General features: G+C 43.8%; 2 protein-coding genes and 3 long non-coding RNA genes across 5 annotated transcripts in view; 3 read left to right on the plus strand and 2 right to left on the minus strand.

Annotated features, from left to right (window-relative positions):
- LOC145428434 (stonustoxin subunit alpha-like) overlaps positions 1 to 4,471 on the plus strand; it is a 20,757-nt gene extending 16,286 nt beyond the window's left edge. Inside the window, exons 3-4 of the mRNA XM_080300592.1 lie at positions 1,229 to 1,275; positions 1,424 to 4,471. Coding sequence (XP_080156718.1) covers positions 1,229 to 1,275; positions 1,424 to 1,959 — 583 coding nt within the window. The 3' untranslated portion in view covers positions 1,960 to 4,471. The remainder of the gene's footprint in view (positions 1 to 1,228; positions 1,276 to 1,423) is intronic.
- A 1,710-nt stretch (positions 4,472 to 6,181) lies between these two features.
- LOC145428435 (uncharacterized) lies at positions 6,182 to 11,063 on the minus strand. Its single transcript, XR_013908724.1, has 4 exons — positions 10,764 to 11,063; positions 10,079 to 10,145; positions 6,443 to 6,519; positions 6,182 to 6,302 (listed from the first exon to the last, which is right to left on the minus strand). It is a non-coding gene; the product is annotated as an uncharacterized LOC145428435 (long non-coding RNA).
- Positions 11,064 to 15,645: 4,582 nt separating this feature from the next.
- Positions 15,646 to 20,876, plus strand: LOC113021511 (uncharacterized). The gene is made up of 2 exons (XR_013908725.1): positions 15,646 to 16,409; positions 19,030 to 20,876. It is a non-coding gene; the product is annotated as an uncharacterized LOC113021511 (long non-coding RNA).
- Positions 20,877 to 22,380: 1,504 nt separating this feature from the next.
- LOC145428436 (uncharacterized) lies at positions 22,381 to 23,472 on the minus strand. Its single transcript, XR_013908726.1, has 2 exons — positions 22,907 to 23,472; positions 22,381 to 22,742 (listed from the first exon to the last, which is right to left on the minus strand). It is a non-coding gene; the product is annotated as an uncharacterized LOC145428436 (long non-coding RNA).
- Positions 23,473 to 23,522: 50 nt separating this feature from the next.
- LOC113021505 (ADP-ribosylation factor-like protein 4D) lies at positions 23,523 to 27,546 on the plus strand. The gene is made up of 3 exons (XM_026166272.2): positions 23,523 to 23,682; positions 24,231 to 24,928; positions 26,348 to 27,546. The coding sequence occupies exons 2-3, from the start codon at positions 24,485 to 24,487 to the stop codon at positions 26,510 to 26,512; spliced, it is 609 nt and encodes a 202-aa protein (XP_026022057.1). The 5' UTR covers positions 23,523 to 23,682; positions 24,231 to 24,484; the 3' UTR covers positions 26,513 to 27,546.
- The last annotated feature ends 34 nt before the right edge of the window (positions 27,547 to 27,580 follow it).

The following is a 27,580-nucleotide window of genomic DNA, read 5'->3' on the forward strand; positions in this document are numbered from 1 at the left end:
ACACACACACACAGACAGACACACACACACAGACAGACACACACAGACACACACACACACACACACAGACAGACACACACACACACACACACACACACACACACACACAGACACACACACACACACAGACACACACACACAGACAGACACACACAGACACACACACACACACACAGACAGACACACGCACACACACACACACAGACACACACACACACACACACACACACACACAGACACACACAGACACACACAGACACACACACAGACACACACACACAGACACACACACACACACACACACAGACACACACACACACACACAGACACACACACACACACACACACACAGACACACACACAGACACAGACACAGACACACACACACACACACACACACACACACACACAGACACACACACACACACACACACACAGACACACACACACACACACACACACAGACACACACACACACACACACACACACACACACTATGCACAGACTGGTACTCTTTGTTCATACCTGTGTAAGACGTCATAATGAACTTGTGCATATTCATGTAAGCTCAATAAAGAGCAGTGTTACGAGGGAGCAGACGAGAGCGACTGAGGTCAAGTGAAGGAACGGCGCTGTCACAGTTCTCTCCCTCATCAATTGTCTGGTTCCAGCGGTGGGTCTGTGCTAGACGACCCATCACCAGCTTTTTCCACTGGTTACCAGTACGTGGTAGAATCCACTTCCAGATCTGGTTGTCTTTAAATCTGTGAATGGATTGGCTCCATCTTATCTCTCTTTAACAAAAGAATCCAAGTGGAGCCCTCAGGTCTGCAGATAAGCAGCTTCTGACCAGAACTAGACGTAAAAACAGAGGTGAGCTTTATCGATGGCTGCAGCCAAACTCTGGAACAGTCGCCCTTCACATCAGGTCGTCACCAACACTGGACATTTTTAAAAGCCGGTTGGAAACACATTTGTACTCTGTAGCTTTCAATCCTGACCAGTCTTTATAGTCATTACTGTGTATGTTTCCTATTTTCTCTCTACTCTGTGCAGCACTTTGGCTCAAGCTGTTTTTAAATGTGCTGATAAATAAATGTAGATTTCTTTGAATAAAACAGTGGAGCCGAGCTTTGAGCTCAGTGTGTAACAGTGTGTGTGTGAGAGCCATGTAATGTCCATGTGTGCATGCTGACTGTGCTGCTCTGACCCCCCTCCTCCTTTCAGGGTGGAGCCTGCTGGAGTCCGATGGTTGAGACCAGGTCTGAGGAAGTGTAAGTGTGTTTTTAATGGGATTCATGAAAACAAAGCAGCACACATTCAACCATCTTCATCATGTCAGGAGTCATCATCAAAGTGTCAATCAATGAACAGATGATGGATCAATAACTGCAGCTGGATTGTGTTTGTTCTCTCCATCAGATTCCTGTCAACTCACAATCGACACAAACACAGTGAACACAAAGCTCCAACTGTCTGACAACAACAGGAAGGTGACACGTGTGAAGGAGGTTCAGTCATATCCTGATCATCCAGACAGATTTGATGTTTGTAAACAGCTGCTGTGTAGAAATGGTCTGACTGGTCGCTGTTACTGGGAGGTCGAGTGGAGAGGAAGAGTTTCTATATCAGTGAGTTACAGAAGCATCAGAAGGAAAGGAGGCAGTGATGACTGTGTGTTTGGATACAATGATCAGTCCTGGAGTCTGTGGTGCACTGATGATGGTCCTGGTTATGTCTGGCACAATAGAATAAAAACATTCATCTCCTCCTCCTCCTCCTCCTCTGTCTCTAACAGAGCAGCAGTGTATGTGGACTGTCCTGCTGGCACTCTGTCCTTCTACAGAGTCTCCTCTGACACTCTGATCCACCTCCACACCTTCAACACCACATTCACTCAAACTCTTTATCCTGGGTTTTATGTCTGGTCTCCTGGTTCCTCAGTGTCCCTGTGCTGATCCAACAGACAGTTTCCATGACTGCAAGTGTTGAGTGGAAAAATGCTACATTGCATTATTGCATCCTCTCACCACAGGAGGCGCTGTTGGCACCACTGATTGCTGATCAGCTGTTCTCTGATGATCTGATTGATACTGTGAATAACGGGACTCACTGAACTCTGTGACACAGTGAAGATTACAGAGTTTAACTTCACCCTTTAAGACTGACCACAGAACCAAGTCCGCCAGAGCTTTTGTTATATTTTTACATGCTGTGGAGCCATTTGTGGGAGCATTTCAAGTTGCTATACATCAATACAACTGTTATAGCCCTAATTTTAATAATATGTATGCATTAAGTCCATAGTAACTACATAAACTGCAAAAACAACCTCTGCTCATCCATCTCTGTGTGTATCAGGATACATTTGGTTCATAATACACAGAAAAATCAGAGTTATTACCTGTAATAAATGTGAAAGATTCCTGCAGTGATAACCAGGCAGGACTGAAACACATCCAAGCTGTCACCACGGTAACAGCACCGCCCATCCACAGGTGAGGGGAGGAGCAAAAAGAGGGACTTTGACCATTTTATACTAAAAACACTCAACTAATGTTTCTAATATGAAACAAATAAGCCCACATTAATGTGAGCGTTTATTAAATAATAATAATGATGATTTCCTCCTGATCTCATTTCCACAGCAGAGAAAACTGTGGTGTATATTGAGGTGGAGGGTGTGGTCTGTGGCTCAGGTGTAGAGTGAGGGTGGGGTGCACCACAGCAGCATGCTGGGACTGCTGAGGGTGGAGGAGGGAGTGATGATGACATCAGAGCTGCAGCACAGAGACCAGTGAACACACAGTCTGTTCATCTTTGCATAGATACAATATACAGCACAATATTGAATGACAGACACGCTGTGGGAGCTTCCACAGATACACTGACGTCAGCATCCAGAGTCCTCCTGCTGCTCCCCCCTCAGAGCCCCGTGATCAGCACCAACACATTCAGTTAGATGACAGAGTCCAGCTGCAGCTAGAATCAGCTCCCCTCTGTGAACAACAGCACAGCGTCAGTGTTTCACACTCAGTGAAAGGAGGAAACAGCAGAAGAACACCATGTGTGCTACGTTTCCCAGGACACACTACAAACTGCACAAATACAGAGCAGCACGTGGAAGGACCTGGAGCTGCATTTACAGAGCTGCAGACAGCGTGATGTCCTGTATGGACAGGTGGAAGGAAGCAAGTCCTCAGCTGGAACACTCGTGTTTGTCCACAGACAGGAAACACAGCAGGAAACTTCCTCACAGAAGTGCAGCTCATGGATAACACACTTCCTGTCAGTCAGAATGAGGCTGCAGCCAAACACAGAAAGGTGTTTTTGTCCAGATGAGCCCAGAGAAGAAACACGAGTGTTCACAGACATCAGAAGCTCAGAGAGGTGAAACATGAGGTTGGAGTCCTCGTCAGCATCCAGAAGAGCTGCTGTGAAACCCTGAGTACTCATGACAGACTCTGATGGCACAAACACATCATGATTCAAACAGAAAGACAAACATGGAGCTCCTGATCCTCCTGCATGAGAACAAGCTGACATGAGCGCTGTGTCTGAGAGTGTCTCCCTGTCACAGTGACAATAACACAGCTGCTGCTCACAGTCATTAAACTGACCTGAGGTCAGCTGTGCTCCTTACATATGAACCATGTGACCTCACATCAGTGCTGTGGATGACTGTAGTCATAGAAGAGTAGAGCTGTAGCAGGTGGTGTGAGGAGGAGGTGGTGTATTCTAGTTAACGCAGTACTGAAACACTCCAGCAGAGGGCGCTGTTAAGTCCTTATTGTAACACAGTTACTGTGTGCAGTTAGACTTCATACATAATCTGCACTTATTTCCATCAGACATGCTGTCAGTAAATGATTGGTTTCTATTGATTCTACTTCCTGTTGACTCGTTTGATGACAGTGAAACAATCACAGCTGATTGTGTGATGATGTAAACTGTCACTGTTACATTCAGTGTGTGTGACATAATGTTAGTGCAGGCTGATAACAGCCTGGTTCTGTTAGAAACACATGAACGTGTCCATAGATCAGTGTGTGTTTAACATGAGAGCTTCAGCCCTGCTGATGTGTTAAATAAAGACATGCAGGAAAACTGATGAGACTCTGAAATAACTCTTTATATTTATAATGTAACTCTGCATCAAAAGAACAACAAAGGATCCCAGACAGGTTTCTGTGAACAAAGACCATTCTGATGTTTCTGTGTTTCTAACACTTTGACATTATTAGTAAACAGACTGCAGTGAGCAGCATTTATAAAGAGCTTCTATATAAAGATATGACAGCTGTTTGACAAGTTTATCACTCTGTGTTTGGACCTGATCAGTCCAGCTGTTTACTTGAAACATGTTCATTTACCTGTTCTGTTATATTCATGTTCTTGTCTCTGTTGAAAACACATTTTAATGTCCCTCAGATTTTTCTCCCAGATGAATAAATATAAAAATGACACAAACTGACTGCAGCTACTTTTTGTCCTTTCTGTCAAAAACCTTCATGTGACTCATGAGAGACACGTTTCAGCTGTTTGTGACAGATCAGAGGCCAACAAGTCATTTATAACACTTTCCATCATTGTTTAAAGTTCTCAGTCTTTCTGTGTTGCTGCGTATAGGATCTCCCAGCATCATCACTGTGCTGTCCAATCATTGTGTGCGAGGTTACCCTTATAGTGCGATGTGTGTTTGCACAAAGAGAAGCATGTGTGTCAAATATAAAGAAGCACAGAACAGAAACAGCTGCTCGTTTCTTCTGTTTAGAGTCAAGTTAGTGTTTTGTGTCTTTGTTTGAGGCCTGATGTCGAGCAGAGGTGTGTGTAACTGCACTGCTCTGTTATATGTGTGAAGTGTGTGCTTCTCTTCAGCATCATCTTTGTCACTGCTGATTCCTTTGTGTCATCATGTGTTGAGGAGAGAGAACAGTTATAACGGAGGAGCAAAAGGAAGCCCTGAAATCTGCATCAACAAGGAAGTGTTGGCTCACCAGTGATCCCAGCAGAGCCACTGGTTTGGCTCCAGTTGTTACAGATTCAATGATGTTGTTGCTACAGAAACATGTTAGCATCTTTATTGTAGTAAAGTCTTGTAATGTGAAGATAGAAACAAGGCAGCAAACAGCTCCATGATCTGATCTTAATGATGTTGTTTTTATTCCTGTCTGTCAGAACTGGATTGGAAACTATCAAAGGTCTAAAAACAGCCTCAACCCTCCCACAGAGCAAACTTTACACACGTCATCTTTCAGCTACAATCTTTGTTGCAGGGATCTTCTGCCAAACAAGGCTGAGAGAAGATTTCTTACAGCTGTCATGTTGATGCTGTTTCAGTCTTTGGGCAAACACACTGATATATTAGGGCTGATATCAGGGCTGCACAAGTTCTTTGTGTTTGTGATCATGAATAATAGAAGTGTGGAAGGCAAACATGTTATTGTTGGATGAAACTTCATGAATCCTTTGTAGATTCGAGCTGTTGGAGCCTTTCTTTTCTCTTCAGGTGTACAGATGCTGAGGAGGTGTGAAGAGTTAATCTAGCTGTGTTTGCTTTTGCAAGAGAACTACAATGTTTTGATGATTGGGTGACAGGTTTTCTTATTTGTGTGAAGAGTTTTGCAAAATTAGCCAATAGTTACAAAAAAAGGGCTTAAGCAATCAGAAAAAACTGTAAGCACAGTAACAAAGTGTTTGTTACGCCCCCTGCTGGATAGAAAGCAGAACTGGAAAATATGGGAAGGGCTGGAGACACTAGAGAGAGTCAGCACAGAAAAGGCTAAACAAAGAGCAAAGTTAAGGTGGGAGGACCAGTTTACACAAGAAGGCAGCTTCTTAATAACCTGCATTGTTAGAGTTTCTCATGATTTTATGTGCATCTGTGTTTCATGCCTTAAATTTCTCTCTCCTCCCTTTGCAAAGCACACAGTTGCCCTGTGCCAAGGCTGTTTGAATAAATCACTGTGATGGTAATAATGACCCTGATCTCTCCTTTTTGTGTTCAGTGTGTTACACATGCATTGTCAGACACCCACACCTGTTTGTGTGTTTGAGCATGTGTATGTGAGAGAGACCAAGCACTGAAGCTTCATCAGAGTTTTGCTGCCTTCGCTGTACAGTGTGCATATGTGTCAAACTGTCTGAGGGTCCTTCTGTAACTCCAGTAACAGACACATGGACGGAGTCGTTTTCATTTATTATCTGATAGATGCAGAAACAGCTGCTTCCACACATGCTGCAATAGTCATGAGAGTTGAGGCTTTCCCTTTCCTCACCACTGCTGGGTGTACTGCAGAGACTGGAAGATAAATGGATAATAGATCAATATTTGTAATAGATGGGCCGTTACTAAGACGACTGATAAACATAATGAAAATGAGTCATAGCCAGTCTACAATGACAGGCCAAGCCTTATCACAGGAATTCAATGATACCTACTGAGAACCTGTTGGGAATCTTGGGGTTGTGATGGTCATCCATCTTCAGGTCACCTTCACAGTGATGCTGACTTCCGGCTACAAACAGCACATGGAAATGTTACCTCTCTTGTTTACCTCTCATCCCATTAGGCTGCCCCTCCCTAAGCCTAGCAGAGGTCTTCTTCAGATTACTTTGCAGCGTAATCCTCTTCGAGGAAACTGTTGTTATGCGCTGGTGCCATATGAAAACATAAACTGAACTGAAACACAAGCTTGTTGAGAGCTCTAACACAAGGAAACAAGGTCAGACCACAAGGAGCAGGAGACCTGATTACCACCTTAAGACTGATCCCACTCATCACTAATGTGAGTGATTTGCACGAGAGCCAAATCAATCAAACTGAATGGACAGAGCTGTTACGCTGATATTTAAGGTGTGTTCACTAAATGATTTGATTTGTTCTGTGTGTAACCTGTAGCTGTGGCATCGGTGAGGGAGATGCTGTAGGGACAGTGAACCTTCTGAAAAAATGATGTGTGCTTCTAGCTGACCACATGGCTAACTTGCTGCTGCTGCCCTTAGAATGATCTCAGCCAAACGAATGGCTGACAAGGGAGAGAATGAGGCAGTGAATGATGAATCCTTTGTTATCCACTGCCAAGAAAGCATTACATCAATGGGTTCTGATATGTGAGAGTGTAGAGCAGCCTGTGTGTGGCCTGTCATAAATCATTCAGATGCCAGATAATTCAATTCAGTTTTATTTACACAGCGCCAAATCACAACAACAGTCGCCTCAAGGTGCTTTATGTTGTACAGTAGATCCTACAATAATACATACAGTGAAGAACCCAGCAATCAAATGACCCCCTATGAGCAGCACTTTGGCGACAGTGGGAAGGAAAAACTCCCTTTAACTGGTTCCACAGAAGAGGGGCCTGAAAACTGAAGGCTCTCCCTCCCATTCTACTTTTAAATACTCTAGGAACAACAAGTAGGCCTGCAGAGCGAGAGCGAAGTGCTCTAATAGGGTGATATGGTACTACAAGGTCATTAAGATAAGATGGGGCCTGATTATTTAAGACCTTGTATGTGAGGAGCAGGATTTTGAATTCTGGATTTAACAGGAAGCCAAAACAGGAGAAATCTGCTCTCTCTTTCTAGTCCCTGTCAGGACTCTTGCTGCAGCATTTTGGATCAGCTGAAGGCTTTTCAGGGAGTTTTTAGGACTTCCTGATAATAATGAATTACAGTCGTCCAGCCTGGAAGTAATAAATGCATGAACTAGTTTTTCAGCGTCACTCTGAGACAGGATATTTCTAACTTTAGAGATGTTGCACAAATGGAAGAAAGCAGTCTTACATATTTGTTTAATATGTGCGTTGAAGGACATGTCCTGGTCAAAAATGACTCCAAGGTTCCTCACAGCGTTACTGGAGGCCAAGGTAATGCCATCCAGAGTAAGGATCTGGTTAGATACCATATTTCTAAGCTTTTCAGGGCCGAGTACAATAACCTCAGTTTGATCTGAATTAAGAAGCAGAAAGTTAGCGGCCATCCAGGTCTTTATGTCTTTAAGACATTCCTGCAGTTTAACTCATTGGTGTGTGTTATCTGGCTTCATGGACAGATAGAGCTGGGTGTCATCTGCATAGCAGTGAAAATGTATGCTATGTCTTCTAATGATACTGCCTAAGGGAAGCATGTATAATGTAAACAGAATTGGTCCTAGCACTGAACCCTGTGGAACTCCATAATTAACCTCAGTGTGTGAAGAGGACTCTCCATTTACATGCACAAACTGGAGTCTATTAGATAGATATGATACAAACCACTGCAGTGCAGTACCTGTAATACCTACAGCATGTTCTAATTGCTCTAATAGGATATTATGGTCGACAGTATCGAACGCTGCACTAAGGTCTAGCAGGACAAGCACAGAGATGAGTCCACTGTCAGAGGCCATAAGAAGATCATTTGTAACCTTCACTAAAGCTGTTTCTGTGCTGTGATGAGCTCTGAAACCTGACTGAAACTCTTCAAATAAACCTCTGCAGATGATCTGTTAGCTGTTTGACAACTACTCTTTCAAGGATGTTTGATATGAAAGGAAGGTTGGAGATTGGCCTATAATTAGCTAAGACTGCTGGGTCTAGAGATGCTTTTTGAGTAAAGGTTTAACTACAGCCAGCTTGAAGGCCTGTGGTACATAGCTGATCATTAGAGATAGGTTGATCATATTTAAGATCGAAGCATTAATTAATGGCAGGACTTCTTTGAGCAGTTTTGTAGGAATGGGGTCTAAAAGACACGTTGATGGTTTGGAGGAAGTAATTATTGAAGTTAACTCAGAAAGATCAATTAGAGAAAAAGAGTCTAACTTAACATCAATGGTACTAAGAGTAGCTGTAGATAATATTACATCTGTGGGATGATTACTGGTAATTTTTTCTCTAATGATAAAAATGTTATTTGTGAAGAAGTTCATGAAGTCATTACTAGTTAACGTTAAAGGGATGGTTGGCTCAACAGAGCTCTGACCGTTTGTCAGCCTGGCTACAGAGCTGAAGAGAAACCTGGGGTTGTTCTTATTTTCTTCAATCAGTGATGAATAGTAAGATGTTCTGGCTTTGCGGAGGGCTTTCTTATAAAGCAGCAAACTATTTCTCCAGGCTAAATGATGATCCTCTAAATTTGTAACACGCCATTTCCTCTCCAGATTACGAGTCATCTGCTTTAGGCTACGTGTTTGAGAATTATACCACGGAGTCAGGTACTTCTGATTAGAGACCTTAGTTTTCACAGGAGCTACAGTATCCAGAGTCGTACGTAGTGAGGAGGTGAAATTATTAACAAGATAATCGACCTCTGTTGGGGTAGCGTTCAGGTAGCTGCTCTGCTCTGTGTTGGTACAGGGCATTGAAGATGATAACAGTGGGTGGATTATATTCTTAAACTTAGTTACAGCGCTTTCAGAAAGACATCTACTGTGATAAAGTCTACTCTCCACTGCTGTGTAATCAATTATTGTAAATGTTATCAGGAAATGATCAGACAGGAGAGGGTTTTCAGGAAACACTGTTAAATGTTCAGTTTCTATGCCATATGTTAAAACAAGATCTAGAGTGTGATTAAAGTGGTGGGTGGGTTCTTTTACATTTTGAGAGAAACCAATTGAGTCTAATAACTGTCGTGGTTCTGGGTCATTTGACCCAGCTTTTGAGTTTATGGTGTTTTTTTCTGTGTTATAATGTTTTAGTTTTCTATTAGTTAGTATTGAGTTAAACTTGGTTATGGCTGCTATGTTTAGTTATATTTCTGTCTCCGTGTTGTCTCGTCTCACCTTCCTGTTTACATGTTTTTCTCCCAGTGTTTTGTTCCATGAGCAATAAATCAGATAAGAAGTCTGAGAAATCAGACAAAAACTCAGAGTAAGGATTAGGCTTAGAGATGATAACAAATAAAACTGTTTTTTTCAGTTTTCCAGCTTGGCTGGACAAGACTAAGCATCAGGCTTTCAAATGAACTAAAACTCAATCTGGGTGTTTGGGTGATCAATAAGTGGAAGTAGATAATATAGAGGATCGCTGCCCCACCCCACCAACCCCCCGAGCTGTACTTCGAGGATTGTGATAGTTAAAAGCCTGGTCCTACCTCGTTCTTCTTGTGTTGCATTTGATTTGGTTGCATTGGTGTCAGCACAGCTTCTCATGTGCACCAACTGTGAAGAGAAAGATGGACACAATAGCCAACTCTGAACTCATCTGCAGTTTAAAGAATATGTCACGGTTTGAGGAAAGTCTGCCTTCAGTGCTCAGATCATCAGAACAATGTGTTACAGGGAGGGTAATGGATGAGCCAGAGAGTTGGAGAAATGATTTGAAGTTCTCTAACTTCCAACTAAAAGTGTGACAGCTCCTGACTTGAAGCCTTGACAAACTTGGATTGGCATGGATCAGTCAGCAGGACAAAGTATTACGAGCACTGAAACTTAATGAAAGACCTGTTATGGTGAAAGACATGCAGTTAGTGGGTTTAGGTCCATTGGTGATTGTAAATTGTGGGTGTGAATGGTCGTCTGTGCCTCTCGCTCTGTGGTAGCTGGGAAAGGCTGCAGCCCTCCTGTGACCCTGATGATAAGTGGAAGAGGATGGATGGTTTGTGATAGGATCTAATTAGTTTCCCGAGTATATACAATCTGGAGATGTTGCCAACGTAATGAAAAATGTTCAGATTCTGGTTACACTTGATGTCATTTCATATTTAAAAACACTGAAAGTTTCATAAGTGAACATTTATGTCTGGTTCCTTATTAGAAAGCAGATAGCTGCTTGCTCACCGGCTGCTTGTCTCGGGCCATCCTGCGGTCCAGAGCAGTCTGCCGTCGCCTGGCCTCCCAGTGCATAGCTGACATCTCGAGTGAGTCTGGGCTACGGAGACGTAGACACTGTAAACCTCTGTGGTGTGCCTGCACCGAAGGTCACTTTGGGAAGTACATAAAAAGAGAACTGGGGTAAATGTAGAGATGAAGGTGTGAAGTTTGGAGGACATGGGAAGTTCAGTTGCCATGGAAACCCGTTCCCTTATCATCTTCATTTATGCATGATGTTACATGACATCAAAGCCAGGATGCAGATTGCTTTGGAAATAGAGAGATGGTCAGTGTCAGGAGCAGAACATCTGAAGCCTCTACACCTCATGGATGGAGAGAGGAAGAAGACCTGACCAATGTATGCTGCTCATCTGAACCCATCTGTCCACTCACACCTCACCACCCTCTCATGACTTCCTCATGCAGCACCACAGTTCCTCTCTTGGCAGCATCTCATCTGCTTCCTCTGATCCACAAAGACACAGTGAAGCTCCATCTGTCCTCCTCCATCAGCACAATCCAGCATCGTCACGTCTGCAGTGCTTTTCTTCAACAACTCTCTCTGGTACTTTCATGGTGTCTCTTCAGCTTCAGCCCTTAGTTACTACAGCTCTCACCTTTGTTACGGATAACGAGCATCAGTACACTTGTCCACTCCTCAGACATCCTGTCACACACCAAGCACAGGAGTCCACTTCTTGACACCTCCACAGGTATGTCTCCTCTCTTTATCATCCTCACATTCTCTCATTTTCACGATTCAAACTGACTCGAGCAGCATGTGCTGGTGCTGGGGAGGATTGGATTACAAACACTGTGCTTTATCTCACAGCAGCTACATGATACAGCACCCAACCACTGCCACCAGCTACTCCGATTACTGTGCTGGGTCCTGTCTCACCTGCTCTCAGTGTGAGCCCTGTACGCTTAAAATGAACACAACATTTAAATGATACCACACATCTCGAATACTGATTCACACTGTCAGAGTTTGAAGCTATGGAAAATATCATGTTACACACATATGATATAGAGATTCAGACTTTGTGTAATGACAAAGGAACACCCAGATTTTGGATCATGTTTCCACACTCTTAATGAATGAAGACATGATTAATTTGAACTCTTTTCTTCTGGATTCCTGGACTTTTAGCTGTTAAAGATTACGTGTGTGAATGAATATCAGCGCAGACAGTCGCAGTGGTCTTAATGAGCAAATGAGAGTTTTACTCACCTGACTTGTACTCAGGAGACAAAGCAGCTGTACAGGCTGGGCTGAGCACTGCTGAAGTGTCAGTGTCACTCTGACCTCGATAAGGAGAGCCTCCAGGCAACATAACGCTGGGCTGCTTTGTTACAGAGGAACAGATTGGCGGGGGATTGTGGGTAAATCTGCTGCCTCCACCCTCCATGGTTCACTAACAATGGTCCCACCCTGACATGGCTGTGTGCTGTTAAGCTTCTGTGTTCATTTTAAATACACCAACTTTCACTGAAGGTCTTAAAAGATGCTAGTTAGGAGACCTGGATAAGAAGAAGTCCTTGGTAGGTGAGGCTGGGGGTCACAGACCTTTGAACTCTGCTGCATATGTCACAAAACATTAAATGGAGCAGACAGGAAGTGAAGAAAGTCAGTCAGGAGGTTTGTTACAGAAGAGTTTGCCATTAAAGGTAAATGTGGACAGGCTCAGGTGTTGTTTAGGGGAAAACATTTCATTCATGTATTCTCTCAATCTAAGACCGAATGCTTGCAGAGATCTCGCCGTTTGAAATACAGACAACATGTAAAAAATAAACTGCAAGCTGAACTCTGATTCTGCTGTGACCATGGATGTGAGCCACATGAAGTGATCTGAATGCATCGAAAAGTGCTGATGATTAAAATGTGGCATTAAAAGAAAAGAGGAGTGAGTGCTTAAACTAACAAGCATGCTTTGAGGACACTGAAGCACCGGCAGGAAACACTGAGGCACAGAAAGGACCGGTCTGAGCACATCGCCACCGCGCTTGTGTGGGAACACTGAGTGTGTGATTGGAAACGAACATTGGACGAGCATTTCCAATCAGAGAGAGCGCCAGCGGACAGCGTGGTGGCATGGATCCAGAATGAACTCTGAAAGAGGTTTCTGCACCAATTCTTCATATTTTTACTTTCACGTGTTAATCCAGCCATCACACCAGAGAAAGTGAGCTTTCTTTTCCAGTTCTTTCTATACAAGTTGGATGTTTTATATTAAACGGTTAGCTAAAAAAAAGAGAGAGAAAAGTAACATCTGGTGATGCTGAACTGGCCACAGAGACCATGGCTAAGCAAATGAACTCAAGGCTGTCAGATCAGGTTTTGCAGTGCTAAGATGTTATTGTGGTGGAAATACCATAATAAGTAACTAAACATGAAAGTGGAACTTGGCAACCAACAGAACCCTACCCCTGGTTATTTTATACCCTGAAAACAAGTGGATTTCCATTGTTAGAAGACCAGCTGAGTCATGTGGTTGGCAGGAAGCTCTCCTGGCAGTAGTGAACAGAAACGTCGTCTCCCAGCTGCTCTGAAGAACAGAATCAGAGGAGAGTGATCAACATCAAAGCCTGTGAGCAAAGCAAACTGAGCTTTTGGAGACATTTACAGAGAATACAGCCTGGAGAGGAGGGAGTCTAAGACCCTGCAGTGACCTGAGCCCGACCCTGAGATAAACATTTTTTTATTGCTGTTTCTTAAAGTATTATCTGTTCATTAAAGTCTATAAAAGCTTTCAGAGCAATTTTAGTTTGCTGTTGTTGGCTCTTGGTTGATGCAAAGTGACCAAACACAGGTCAACTCATCCACCTTAATTTAAACAGAGGCTGTTGAGGAATAAACATATATTCTTAGTGCTTATTTTCTGATTATATTGTTTTATGTATTTTAGTAATAAAGGCTTGTAAAGCAAGGCCACTTTTGACTCATAAACTAAGTGCTCAGCCAGACTGAAAAACAGGAAGTCAGTGTAGAGCTGTACAAGCATATAAATAAAAACAGGAAACCAGACAAAAAGAGGAACTAGTAACATATAAGGAGTGTTTGTATCCAAACTATGTCTGACGTGTAAAGGACCAATAACACCGATATGAGACACATGTTTAGCTTCTAATGTCAGAGATTCTACAACTGGCTTTGGGCTGTGCAGGGCTCTCTCTCTCTTCCAGAAGATGATTGAATAAAGAATTATAAATGTTTTGACCGCTCTGAGTCGGGTTTTCTCTGTTCTATCATGGGGATCAAAGAATCGGGTTTAATAAGACCAACACGGATTCTGCACAAAGACGTAAACACAAAGCGCGGACCCGCCGACGGATCAGAACCAGTGAGATGTCGCCTTTCTCACCCGGCGGCACGGAACGGTTGTTCACGCCCTTTTTGCGCTGATTCTGAAGCTGCAGGTTTTATCTCTCTCCAAACAACATTGACCGAACCAGCAGCAAAAGAAGATCCAAACTACGCTTCACATAAACATCGTCATGAATTCCCTTTGACCTTTGCTGTTTTGCTTCCACCACGATCCCAGCCAACATGTATATATGGGCCCCACCTGGTTTTTGCTTGGGCTGGATGGGTACCATGTGGGCATGGGCTCAAACTGGGCTTTTTGTATGGGGCCTACTTGCGTTCTTCACATTAAACCCATATGGGCAATCCCAAGTGGGCACTTTTAGTAGGTCCTAGCTGGGTCAAACATGGGAAACACTTAACTTGGTCCAAAATGGGAAACACATGTAGGACCCACTTGGGTTTTCCACCTGGGATAGACATGGGCAAACACAGTCATTTAAGGATAGGCTGTTGCTGTGTGCCCCAGGTGGGGCAAAGTGAGGTAATCAATGTATTTTTTTTTAGCACTGATGACACAGGTGGGGCCCACCTGTGTCAAACTATATGTGTCACACGTGGGAAAATGCAAGTCAGACCCTGAAAACATGTCTATGTGGGCCCCATATGGGTTATGTTAAGTTAATATGGGCATATATTTTACATGGGCTCAAGATTGTTTAGTATATATGGGACCCACTTGGGTTTCTCACATTAAATCCATATGGGTGGGCATCCAATGTAGGTCCTAGTTGGGTCAGTGATGGTAAATGTGTACATTGGTTCAAAATGGTAGCACATGCTTATGTGAGGATTCTTCTTCTGTGAAGAGCCTGAGAAAGTGTTATTTGAATAAAGGAGGATTTATTCCAAACAAGCCCATCACAGATTGCACACAACCCAGGGAGTTCTGAAAGTCAAATTGTAAAAATAATCTCAAAAGAAAGTATGAACATAACTCTCTTTTATAACCTGCAGACGGCACCCATGGGGTACCATTCTCTAAGAAATCACCCTAACTTTAACATATTTGGCACAACCTCAGTCTATCACTTTTGCTATCCTTACGTACAGTCAGATGTTCTTTACCCTTCATTTTTGACCCTCTCAGTATTTAGCCTTGGCTAGCAAATGTGCTCAAAGTCCACATTGAGACCTGAAGATGTTATGTGTTATCAGACACTACAACCCAGCTGTCAAGTGAGACTATAGGAACTTTGGTGTTTTTGAACATTCAATGTTACTCAAAACACTCTGCACACTATTCCAAATAACTGGTTTGAAACTGGTTACTTTTTAATTTTAGATTTCATTTAAAGTACTTAATTTAAACTTTCAGCGCTCTGCATGGTGAGGCTCAGATAAGATAAATAAAGACTTCATGATTCTTCTTAGGTAAATTCACTTGTCACAGCGGCAATAATAAGTGATTAAAACGGACACAAGAGTAGAAAAAAGAAAAGCAAAAAATACAAATAAAAAACCTAAGATAAAAGTGAATTACACAGACAAAATCCAGATTTGGCATTTGCAAATTAAGGATTACTGGTTGTTCAAACAATTAAGACTATTTACTTGAGCAAACATGCAGTTGAGGATTTTTAGTAGATCAGATACACTCTACTGTATTAGAGAAAAGACAGTTAGCTACATGGAAGATGGAAGTTTTGGTTAATCAGATCCAGTAAAGCTCCTGAAGTATATTACCGATCTGTTAAAATGTTACTCTTCAAACTTGTGCCCTCAAATTATATAACCAGAAATAATTTATATTATCTTTGAACTAGTGGAAAGGAGAGGGAATGGGGTCTTTCAAGCAGTCACACTTCAACTGTGTAACTCCCTTGTCCCTATGGTGTATTGACACTATTGAAACTTTTCAAAAGCAGTCTAATGTTAGAAGAGCTTTTAGGTAAACTGTTTCTGTTGTTGTTATTCTTCTTATCATTATTATATATTTTATTAATTATATTTTTATTATGATGTTGATTTGGGTGACAATTATTTGACAAATATTGTATATTCATATATATGCTTAAAAACTCTTTAAAATAATTTTTTTTCTTTTAAACTTGTGTATTGTTTGACTTTTAAAATGTTTGTATCAGGTGTAAAATGACTTTTTAAATAAAGTTGTTTTTAATGTGAGCAGCTCCTATTGGCTCGTTTAAAAAGAGGGAGGAGCAGATTGCACCGCCTTGCGTCTCCCCGGTGTTTGAGAACCTGGAGGACAAAAGGATACCAAAGAATCGAAAACTATGACAAAGGTAAATACTGAAAGTTTGATAAGTTTTCATCAATGAGTATTTTAGTAAATTTCTATAGTCGTCCTAAACGGTATAAAACAATCAATATGCAGGTGGATTCACAATTAACCTAGTTACGCAGCCGAGAGCGAGCGCAGGAGAGAGCACCGCGGTAAAGTGAGCCGTCATTTGTGAGCCGCGGTCAAGCCAGCCGCCTCCTATCCGCCGCATAAATTTCCTTGCGCTTTTACACCAGTCTTTACGGTAGCGCCTTTTCGCTTTATATCCTGATTGAAAGCCTAGACTCGCGCACACGTGCGCGCGCGCGCGAACAGTCACACGCGCGCACACACAAATTACAATGGAACAGCCCAATACAGCCATCGTGACAGTCTGGTTGCATATTCAAAAATTCATTAAAAATCATTCTTAAAAGTTGATGCCAAGCTTTCAACACAAGCCTCTTCTCGGACACCTACTTAAGATAAGATAAGATAAGATAAGATAAGATAGAACTTTATTAATCCCTCGGGTGGGTTCCTCTGGGAAATTCGATTTCCAAAAAAGCACAGCACCGACAGAAGTTACAGAGTTACAGAATATTATATAAAACAAATTTCCCACGTGTGGGACTAATAAAGGTTATCTTATCTTATCTTATCTTATACACACACACACCCACACACACACACACACACACATATATATATAATACAGAGACAATATAAATAAAATATACGAAGGGGATAAATAGAATAAAAAATAAAAATACAAGTGAATTGCACATTTCAAGTATTGAGTCTATTGCACTGTTGACTATTTACAAAAGGTATTGCACAAAAGGTATTGTACAGTGAGGTGAAGAGGCACTACAGCTTAGTTGTTCCCCCCTCCTTTGTCCTCCTGTTTCCCCTCCCTCTCCCCTCCAGAGAGGAGTTAAACAGTCTGATGGCGTGTGGGACAAAGGAGTTTTTAAGTCTGTTAGTTCTTGTCTTGGGGAGAAGCAACCTGTCACTGAACAGACTCTTCTGATTGTTAATGGCCGTGTGCAGAGGATGCCCAGCATTGTCCATAATGTCCATCAGTTTCTTTAATGTCCTTTTCTCTGCCACTGTCACCAGAGTGTCCAGCTTCATGCCGACCACAGAGCTAGCCCTCCTGATCAGTTTCTCCAGCCTGGATGAGTCCTACTTTACCTCTGGGCCAGGTTTTACCCAGATTTACTGTAATATTACTCAGAAATCACAGTAAACTCATATTCAGTGCAATACAGTCAATACACTACAATTATGTTTATTTCAAAAATTCATTAAAAGTCATCCTGAGTAGTTGATGTCCAACTTTCAACACATCCCTCCTCTAGGACACCTACTGTACCTGTGTGCCAAGTTTCAGCCAGATTCACTGTAAAATTACTCAGAAATTAAAGGACATTTATATGCAATTCAATACAGTCAATACACTACAATTATGGAAATTTCAGAAATTCATTAAAAATCATCCTGAGTAGTAGAGGTCCAACTTTCAACACATCCCTCCTCTGGGAAACCTGCTGTACGTCTGGGCCAAGTTTCAGCCAGATTTACTGTAGAATTCCTCAGAAATTGCAGGGAACTTATGTTCAGTTCAAGAAAGGCTGAAAGACGACCACCACTGAACAAGACACACAAGCTGAAACGTCAAGACTGGGCCAAGAAATATCTCAGGACTGGTTTTTCTAAGGTTTTATGGACTGATGAAATGAGAGTGAGTCTTGATGGGCCAGATGGATGGGCCCGTGGCTGGATTGGTAAAGGGCAGAGAGCTCCAGTCCCACTCAGACGCCAGCAAGGTGGAGGTGGAGTACTGGTTTGGGCTGGTATCATCAAAGATGAGCTTGTGGGGCCTTTTCGGGTTGAGGATGGAGTCAAGCTCAACTCCCAGTCCTACTGCCAGTTTCTGGAAGACACCTTCTTCAAGCAGTGGTACAGGAAGAAGTCTGCATCCTTCAAGAAAAACATGATTTTCATGCAGGACAATGCTCCATCACACGCGTCCAAGTACTCCACAGCGTGGCTGCAAGAAAGGGTATAAAAGAAGAAAAACTAATGACATGGCCTCCTTGTTCACCTGATCTGAACCCCATTGAGAACCTGTGGTCCATCATCAAATGTGAGATTTACAAGGAGGGAAAACAGTACACCTCTCTGAACAGTGTCTGGGAGGCTGTGGTTGCTGCTGCACGCAATGTTGATGGTGAACAGATCAAAACACTGACAGAAGCCATGGATGGCAGGCTTTTGAGTGTCCTTGCAAAGAAAGGTGGCTATATTGGTCGCCGATTTGTTTTTGTTTTGTTTTTGAATGTCAGAAATGTATATTTGTGAATGTGGAGATGTTATATTGGTGTCACTGGTGAAAATAAATCATTGAAATGGGTATATATTTGTTTTTTGTTAAGTTGCCTAATAATTCTGCACAGTAATAGTCACCTGCACACACAGATATCCCCCTAAAATAGCTAAAACTACAAACTACTTCCAAAAACATTCAGCTTTGATATTAATGAGTTCTTTGGGTTCATTGAGAACATGGTTGTTGTTCAATAATAAAATTATTCCTCAAAAATACAACTTGCCTAATAATTCTGCACTCCCTGTAGGTCTGTTGACAGAGCTCTGTACAGGTCTGCTCGAGCTGACTTGAAAAGGGGTCCCACCTGTCCAGCAACAACACATGGCATGGAATAATAGACATCATAAACCACAGAGGCAGAACTGTGAAAACAGAAAACCTGAGTGTGCAGCTAGCAGAGGACATAAACAGCTTCTTCGCCCGCTTTGAAACACCACAACAGCAGCATTCATCTGCCTCAGCCCTGCTCCCATCCTCATCCTCACCTGGTTCCTGCACCGCTCCACTCACTGTAACGGAGCACGATGTCAGATGTGTGTTCCTAGCAGTGAACCCCAGGAAGGCGGCCGGTCCAGACGGAATACGTGGTAAAGTGCTAAGAGCATGTGCCCACCAGCTCACCCTCATCTCCACCAGAAGCTTCAACCTCTCACTGGATGAAGCAGCCATCCCATCCTGTCTAAAATCAGCCACAATCATCCCAGTACCAAAGAAGTCTCCCATCACCAGCCTGAACTATTATTGCCCTGTGGCCCTCACACCGGTAATCATGAAATGCTTTGAGAGACTAGTCCTTCAGCACACCAAGGATTACCTCCCCCCAGAATTCGACCCCCACCAGTTTGCATACCGTGCAAACAGATTCACAGAAGATGCCATCACCCTCCACTCGGTGCTGAGTCACCTAGAACAGCGGCAGAGCTACGCCAGAATGCTCTTTGTGGACTACAGCTCACCCTTCCACCACTCGCCCATTGAGAGCCTACTAACTTACTGCATCACAGTATGGTACGGCAGCTGCACTAAGGTGGATAGAGCCACCCTCCCAGCATGTTTGCAATGAGTAGGAGATGCTCTGTATCTCACTGTACAACTGTATAGTGACAAAGGTATTGGGTTCTTTTCTAAAAATTGCTATAAACAGAGGAACCCAAACTGATGAAAAGTGGCGAATATTTTTTTTCAAATGACAATTTTTAATGGATGTTTGATATAGAAGCAGAATGACAGAATGTTAACAGAAGTTACTTTTAGTCATTCTAAGCTGGGCATTGCGTTCTCTGGCTGTTCAAAGCCATGGAACTTTAGACTTTCCAAGCAAATAATGATGGCCATGCTGATGTTCTTTTCAGTACATTTTACTTTATGTTCATTTTCATTTTTATGATGTTTCTATTTTTACATAATTCCTCCCACATAGCAAAATTGGTATGGCCTGGATCTGTCCCACACAATGTGCTTACACATGGCCTGCGTACCGCAAAGAATGACGGCCCTATGGTGGCCCAGATCTGGTTTACCAGAGGTGGCCCACACATGCGCCAACACAAGGCCAGTTGCAGACACACTGCTGGCCCTGTGCTGGCCCAGAACAGTTTCAGCTCTGGCCCCAGATGTCAGCCTAATGTGTACCTTAGCCATGTAAGCCATGTAATAACAACATGTGCTGGAACATAATAGTGCAAAAGTAACATGACGAAACTCTGTTCAGACAGTGAATGGACTGATTCTTATACAGCGCTTTTTTACTCACCCATATTACTCAAAGTGCTCTATACAACATGTCACATTCACCCAATCAGGCCAAATGTGGCATGCCATCACATAAACAGTGCCATCTTACCATGCCAGAAGTCAGCCAGCAGTGCCGGCTTGACACCAGATCCAGGCAAGACCCGTCTGCTATGTGGGATGACTTGTTCTTTTGGCGTTTTAGTTGTGGATTATGTTTGGACTGTGTCTCTTGCCCTTTCAGTATTGTTTCCTTGTGCTTCTAAGTGTCCCTTTGTTTCTTTTTAGGTTATGTAGTATGGGTTAGAGATATTTTGTATGTTGTTTTTGTTTAATAAATCCGCCTTTTGGATTATTCCCTGATGTGCCTGAGTTCTGTTATTTAGTGTCACTTTGAAAGGACACACATCCAGCATTGACATATAATTGTTCTTTCAATTTCTGATAAAGATTACAGTGAATTGAGATGTAACTTGGCCCAGAGGTACAGTAGGACGCCCAGAGTAAGAAAGTGTTGAAAGTTGGACCTCAACTACTCAGGATGATTTTTAATGAATTTTTGAAATTTCCATAATTGTAGTGTATTGACTGTATTGAATTGCATATAAATGTCCTTTAATTTCTGAGGAATTCTACAGTGAATCTGGCTGAAACTTGGCACACAGGTACAGTAGGTGTCCCAGAGGAGGAATGTGTTGAAAGTTGTACCTCAACTACTCAGGATGACTTTTAATGAATTTCTGACATTTCCATAATTGTATTGACTGTATCGGGCTGTTTCATTGTAATTTGTGTGCACGCATGTGCGTGCGATTGTTCGCCCGCGCGCACGTGTGCGCGGGTATAGGCTTTCAATCGGCACATAAAGCGAAAAGGCGCTACCGTAAAGACTGGTGTAAAAGCGCAAGGAAATTTATGCGGCGGATAGGAGGCGGCTGGCTTGACCGCGGCTCACAAATGACGGCTCACTTTACCGCGGTGAGAGAGCGAGGCTACACTTAGATCAAGTGTAAAACAGCCGGTTTCAGTTTAAGCGTTGTTTTCGATAAATTTCTCAAAATATGTTTTGTCTCACTCCCATTTCTTCTTGTTGCATGTTGAAGCTCTACTTGGAACCTCGTTAAGATCCAACTATGCAAAACATGATTTATTTATTTATTTTACATTTTTCAAGTGGTCAAGTGGACTGTACTAGTGTTAAAAAACACACTCCAGTAAAAGCTAAAGCAGTGGTTCAACTTATTTACTCGAGTAAAAGTCAAAAAGCACAGGCTCTGAAATGTGCTCAAAGTAAGAAAGTCAAACCTAGCTCTTTGGAGGATGTTTCTGCCAGCTGCTTTTGTTCAAAGCTAGCTGAACCTTGTGCTATTTAATGTAATAATAAAATATTAGAAAATGGGAATACAAACTTTGGTCTAATGGATTTTCTTATGCCTGCATAGTTGGTATGAAGGTGGAATTCAGTCGATGAATCTCAGCATCATCAGGTAAATTTATATGAATGTCTGCTTCACTTGATATAATCAATCAAGATCAAGATCTGATGGCACCTGCAGTCATTCTGGTGTTGTGGGAAAAAAGTGGGGCCACTTTTATCCCTGACTATGGCACATGGTATCTCTCTTATGCCACATCTCCTGGTGATTATTACACAGACACGCCTCACTGCTTAGGCTCAAATCACTTGGATGTTTTTCTTGCACTTGTACATTGTTTTGCACTTTGCTGCTTCTCATCGTGGCCAGGACATCCGTGTAAAAGACGTTTTCTAATCTCAATGGAGATTTTTTTGCTGGTTAAATAAAGATTAATGAAAGAATGTTTGAAGGTTTGTGGTGACGTCAGATAATAAATCCCGACAAAGTGGTTAAAGCAGAAGTAACAAGCCCGTTTATTATTGTTAGGAGTGGAAAGTACAGGCAGTAGCGGTGTTTGATACGGCGACACGGGCGGTTGCCCGGGGCGGCATCGTGGTGGGGGGGGCGGCATCACGGGCATCGGCAAAGAAAAAAACAAAACAAACAAAAATAATGCTCGTACTCATGCTGCCCCGACATCAGCCAGCGCGTATTGGGAATGGCACAGGCACCGATCGGTTTTTTATCGCCCCTTTGCTGGGAGTAAGGCGCCCTCCGTTTGCGAGGTGCGCCTGCTGCTTGTGGCACAGGGAGGAGAGGGCGGGGCGGCGGGGCACCCTGGTGCCAGAGCCACCAGAGGTTTCCATCAGGCCTGAAAGGGATTAAAACCACACCCATACGCTAGAGATGCAACATGAGGAATGTGTGATCACGATAGGAGCTCATGCATGCATGAAACAAAACAAAGAACAATTAATAAGCCACGATTTCTTTAGAAGAGTGTTCAACAAAGACAGCCGAGCCCACAGGCACTACCTTTAATAAAGCAAGAATGCAGGAATGCATGACGCCTTCTCTTTCCCAGCTTTTTTTCTCCCCACATCAGATTCAAGCTCCAGCAAGCACGTGCTACAAATAATCAGTTGGTGCCAGTGTCAACACCCCCTCACCCACCCCTCCTCTGGATGGGAGAAAAAAAAATCTATACGTAGATGATTTTCACAAGTTGTGAAAGCTGTACAACTTCCTTTTAAAACCCATTTCCTCGTTTGATCACGCCCCTTTTAACACCAACAACACACACACTGCTGTCCATCTCGCCCTTACATCAAGGACATTTTACTACAGTCAGTCAATTTTTCATCACAGCCAGCAATTCTTCAGTGTTCACTGACACCCGACTCACTCAGCTGGCAGAAGAAGCATTTTAGTTCTATCTGACAGAGGACACTGACGATGGAAGACAGGAAGACCCCACAGAGGACTCGTGGGTGCAGTGCAGGGGCTGGTGTGACAGAGGATGCTGTGGGCGGATGAGCCGCTGTAGCGACTCCTAAAGGAGCAGTAGCAACAGCCGAAGAGGGAGGGGGGGAAAGGAGGAGGCTCCTCCTCCCTCCGTTGATACGTCAGCAGCGGGATTGCGGGGTGTTTCCGGAGCTCCTCTCTCACGTTCACTCTTCTCCGGTTCAGGATCGAACCGGTCACGTCTTCGCGGAGCGCCTTTGAAACGAAGCTACGAGGATTCCCTGTGTGGTGGACTTGTCCCAGGATGACTGCGCTGACTGCGGGAACAGGCATGGAAAGACCGGCAGGTGAGACATGTTCATCTTTGTCCACCAGCAGAAGCGCGCTGGCTGACCCGAGAGCTGCGCCGACAGCCGCCGTGTGTGCCGGGAGCGCACACGGCGGCTGTCGGCTTAGTCCTCCTCTGGGATTCCGGCTCCTCCTCGTTCTCTAGAGACAAAGGCTTGTGTGTGCGCGCGTGACTGTGACCTTTTTGTGTGGAATATGCGAGTCTTCAAAGTAAATAAGAGCTTTTATTGGGGAAGTCACAGTTGACACTAGTTTGTGCTTTGATATAAACATAGTTTGTTTGATTCTGTTGTCGTTACTTTGTCTGTAGCACTGCTTCAGAGGGCCAACTGTGAGACATGATACTAAGTGCGCAGAAACCAGAACAGGTAGTGCAGGATTCCTCCGGTTTCCCTTCCCGAGCCTGGTTTTTCCAGCTCTGTTTTGGGCACAGCTGGAAAAGACTGGAAATAGAAACTCCACTGGTGTTGCTGAAGATGCTCACGGAGGCAGGGCCGTTTGTTAAACGCTGACTCGAGTTTTCATCTGTCTGTTCTTTTGTCTTCAGGTCCTCAGTGACTGCAGCCAGGCAGCCTGCCCTCCCCCGTAACCTTTGAAGTGAGGCCAGGGTGTGAAGTATTTTCCAACCAAGTAAACTCTTCAAACACCTTCAGAGCCCCCTGACACACACTCTCGCTGCCAAGGATGCAGAAAGCAAGCTGACCCTGGACACAAGTAAAAAGCAGAATAGTAACAAGCCAGAGGAGATAACCAGATCTGCTTTATTCATTAAGAGCGGCCACTCCATCACAGGGCACAAACATGGGGAACCAGCTAACAGGCACGGCCCCTAACAGCCCATTCCTCCCCAACTTTCAGTCACTGCATGTGGTGGTGATTGGTTTGGACTCTGCAGGGAAGACCTCCCTGCTCTACAGACTCAAGCTGAGGGAGTTTGTTGAGACCAGCCCCACCAAGGGATTCAACATGGAAAGGATTAAAGTGCAAATCGGACACTCCAAAGCCAACACCACAACTTTCCAAGTGTGGGACGTTGGTGGTCAGGAAAAGCTGAGGCCCCTCTGGAAGTCGTACACTCGGAGGATGGACGGGCTGGTGTTCGTGGTGGACGCAGCGGAGATGGAGCGCATGGAGGAGGCCAAGGTGGAGCTCCACCGGATCACCCGGTCAGCTGAAAACCAGGGGATTCCTGTGCTGGTTCTGGCAAACAAACAAGACCTGGATGGAGCGCTGTCATCTACAGAGGTAATTATCAAATATGAATGGCCGGCATTATTGCTCTGGGCACAGCGTCTACTTCTTATTGTTCTTTTTTAGCTCTGTGGCTGTGGTTGGAGGTATAGTCACTCTACTTGCAGTACACTTCCACCCATCAGTTTGCGTGGGGACTTCCTTCGTAGCATGTTAGGTAGGTTGGTGATTTTAGGCTGGCTTTGGATGTGAGGTCAGTAAAATCCTTTAAAGTGCATAGAGTAATGCTCTGTGTGAAAGGCTGGTTAGATGTGTCGCTGTCCTCGGCTGTGCTCACAGAGGTGGCAGAGTAGAGCAGGGACCGTAGGCAGTGTCGGGCCAAGGCAGAAGTCACCGGGTGGGCGAGTACTTCTCAGTGCTGGAGCAGCAGCTGATTATGTATTTGTATTGTTCTGGCCCAGCCTACAGAGCGCAACACGAGAAAGATAGGAACGTCCAACGCTGCCAACAACTGAATATTATATTTATGGTTAGAGAAAGGAAATGTCGGGGTGGGAGTGATAAAGCCTCCGACCTGTCTCTAACCTAAACACCCTACAGCTGCCAGGTCAGTCAACAAAGGTCTATAAAGTATATACAAAAACAACCAGTCTAGCTCATCTAGCCACAGGAACCTCACCACACACAGTACACAACTTAATACAAAGTACAGGGTTAAACGTATTTGGAAGCAGGAAGTAGGCAGGGCCATGCCAGTCTTGATGTGTCCCAGTTTATAGCCAGCCCCATTCAGTCTTGCAGCCGTCAGCCTCCACCTGGAACTTGCATTAGCAAAAACAGGAGAGAAAAAGAACACCACCACTCTCAGGCTGGAGGAGCAAAAACAGCTCACAAAATGATGACATGGGTCATAACAGTTTGTGTTTCAGCCTCGCTGAGCCCTCAGAGGGCAGACGCACATACATTGTGATGTTTGTTATTAAAAGAATACATGGATGTGCACATTTGAGACTACCCTGCCAGCACAAACACAGTGTAGCTGTGGGAGGCACTGAGTGGGCTGGAGCAACAGGTTTGCATGTAGCAGGAGTTCAGCATGATGTGGGTGCATGAAGTTCCAGTTTTGTGGATGAACACATTATTTTCTTCGCCCTACACCTGAGCCAGCAGAGATGGCAACAGCACAGAGTCACACATGAAGCGACAGATGTGCCGTCGCTGCAGGGTGACCTCCGTAAACTGCAGCATCAGCACAACTGTAAAGTGAAAAAATGTTGTTTTTGTTGGTCTGTCCTTTTGTTTAGAGGATAGTGCGGTTAATGGTGTGTGCTTTGTTTAGCCTCATCACTCCTGCAGAAACATGCGTACGTCATCCTTTAGGACCTGCTTCTGAAAGCGACTTTCACACTCAGAGTTCGTAGCTTATTGCTTCCTATGACGCGGTTGGGACTAACCTCACTTTTCTCGTTTAAGGTGGAAAAGGTGCTGGGCCTCCACGAGCTGAGCTCCTCCACCCTGCACCACACGGAGGGCTGCTCAGCACTGAATGGTCAGGGTCTGCAGCCCGGCCTGGAGAAACTCTATGAGATGATTGTGAAGAGGAAGAGGATGCTCCGACAAAGCAAGAAGAAAAGCTGATGGAAATAAAGGGGTGCAGGTCAATTTGTGAGCACTTGTGTCTGTGACACTCGGGGAACTTGGTGAATGTGGGAAACCAGAAAGAAGCTGGTCAGTCCTGTGGATCAGGTGCAGTGTTTCCAACCAAGTGTAGACTCTGTTCCTGGAGACATTTGGACCTTTGAAACTGCTTCTCATTGTCTTTAACTCTCAGAGGACCACAGAGCTCTGCGGAGGGAGTGACCGCGCTGCTGGCAAACACTCACTGAAGCACGCACTAACGTCGAAGGATGTTCGGTTACTGGTGCAGACGGCCCGTGTTACACCCGATCACCTAAATCTTCACCCTGCCTCAGACTGAGCAACACTTCTGTGCACCCACAGGAACTTCCTGTGTTTGAATCTGCCCGAGCATATCGCTGTCACTCTCACCGGGCTTTGCTCCTCACAGCTGGATGTTTCTGGATTGTTAAGTTCAGACAAGTTTTTACAATGGCTTCATACTGTTTTGTAAAATATGAATAAATTGAGCAACGTTAGCATTGTTTCCCTGAGAACATTGTTTTATTCATCGTGCCCTGGGAGCCTGTCCCAGCTGCCACAGAAGCGGGGTACACCTGGACGGGTCACCAGTTCACCCAGCCCCACTAACCTCAGTAGTATCCATGCAGACGCGGGAGTCTGCTGATGTTGTTAGCCTAACCCTAACACATGTCTGCATCTCCTCAGTGAATATTAAGATGTTTATTTAATGCCATATTAATTTAATGATGTTCTGTTTTTTGTCTTGTAATTATTTAAATCAGGCTCATGGTTTGCTGAAGTCTTTCTCGGCTGTCACACCCTGTACAGCTCGATATGTATAAACTTAATTCTCCTGAAGTTGTGTAAAATGAGTTGCATGAAAACACCAATGCGATGTGCACACAGCGGAGGTGTGGTGCCATCTTTGAGCTTTACAGTACTACAGATTGAACACACACGTGTGATTTGGTACTCTATAAATAAAGCTGAGTTGAACTGAATCCTAATAAAACTTGTGCTTTTTGCTGTGATGGATGGACTCGGTGTTTTACGATTCTGTTGGCA

Source organism: Astatotilapia calliptera, chromosome 4, assembly GCF_964374335.1.
Source record: "Astatotilapia calliptera chromosome 4, fAstCal68.1, whole genome shotgun sequence".
Classification (NCBI taxonomy): Eukaryota; Metazoa; Chordata; class Actinopteri; order Cichliformes; family Cichlidae; genus Astatotilapia; species Astatotilapia calliptera.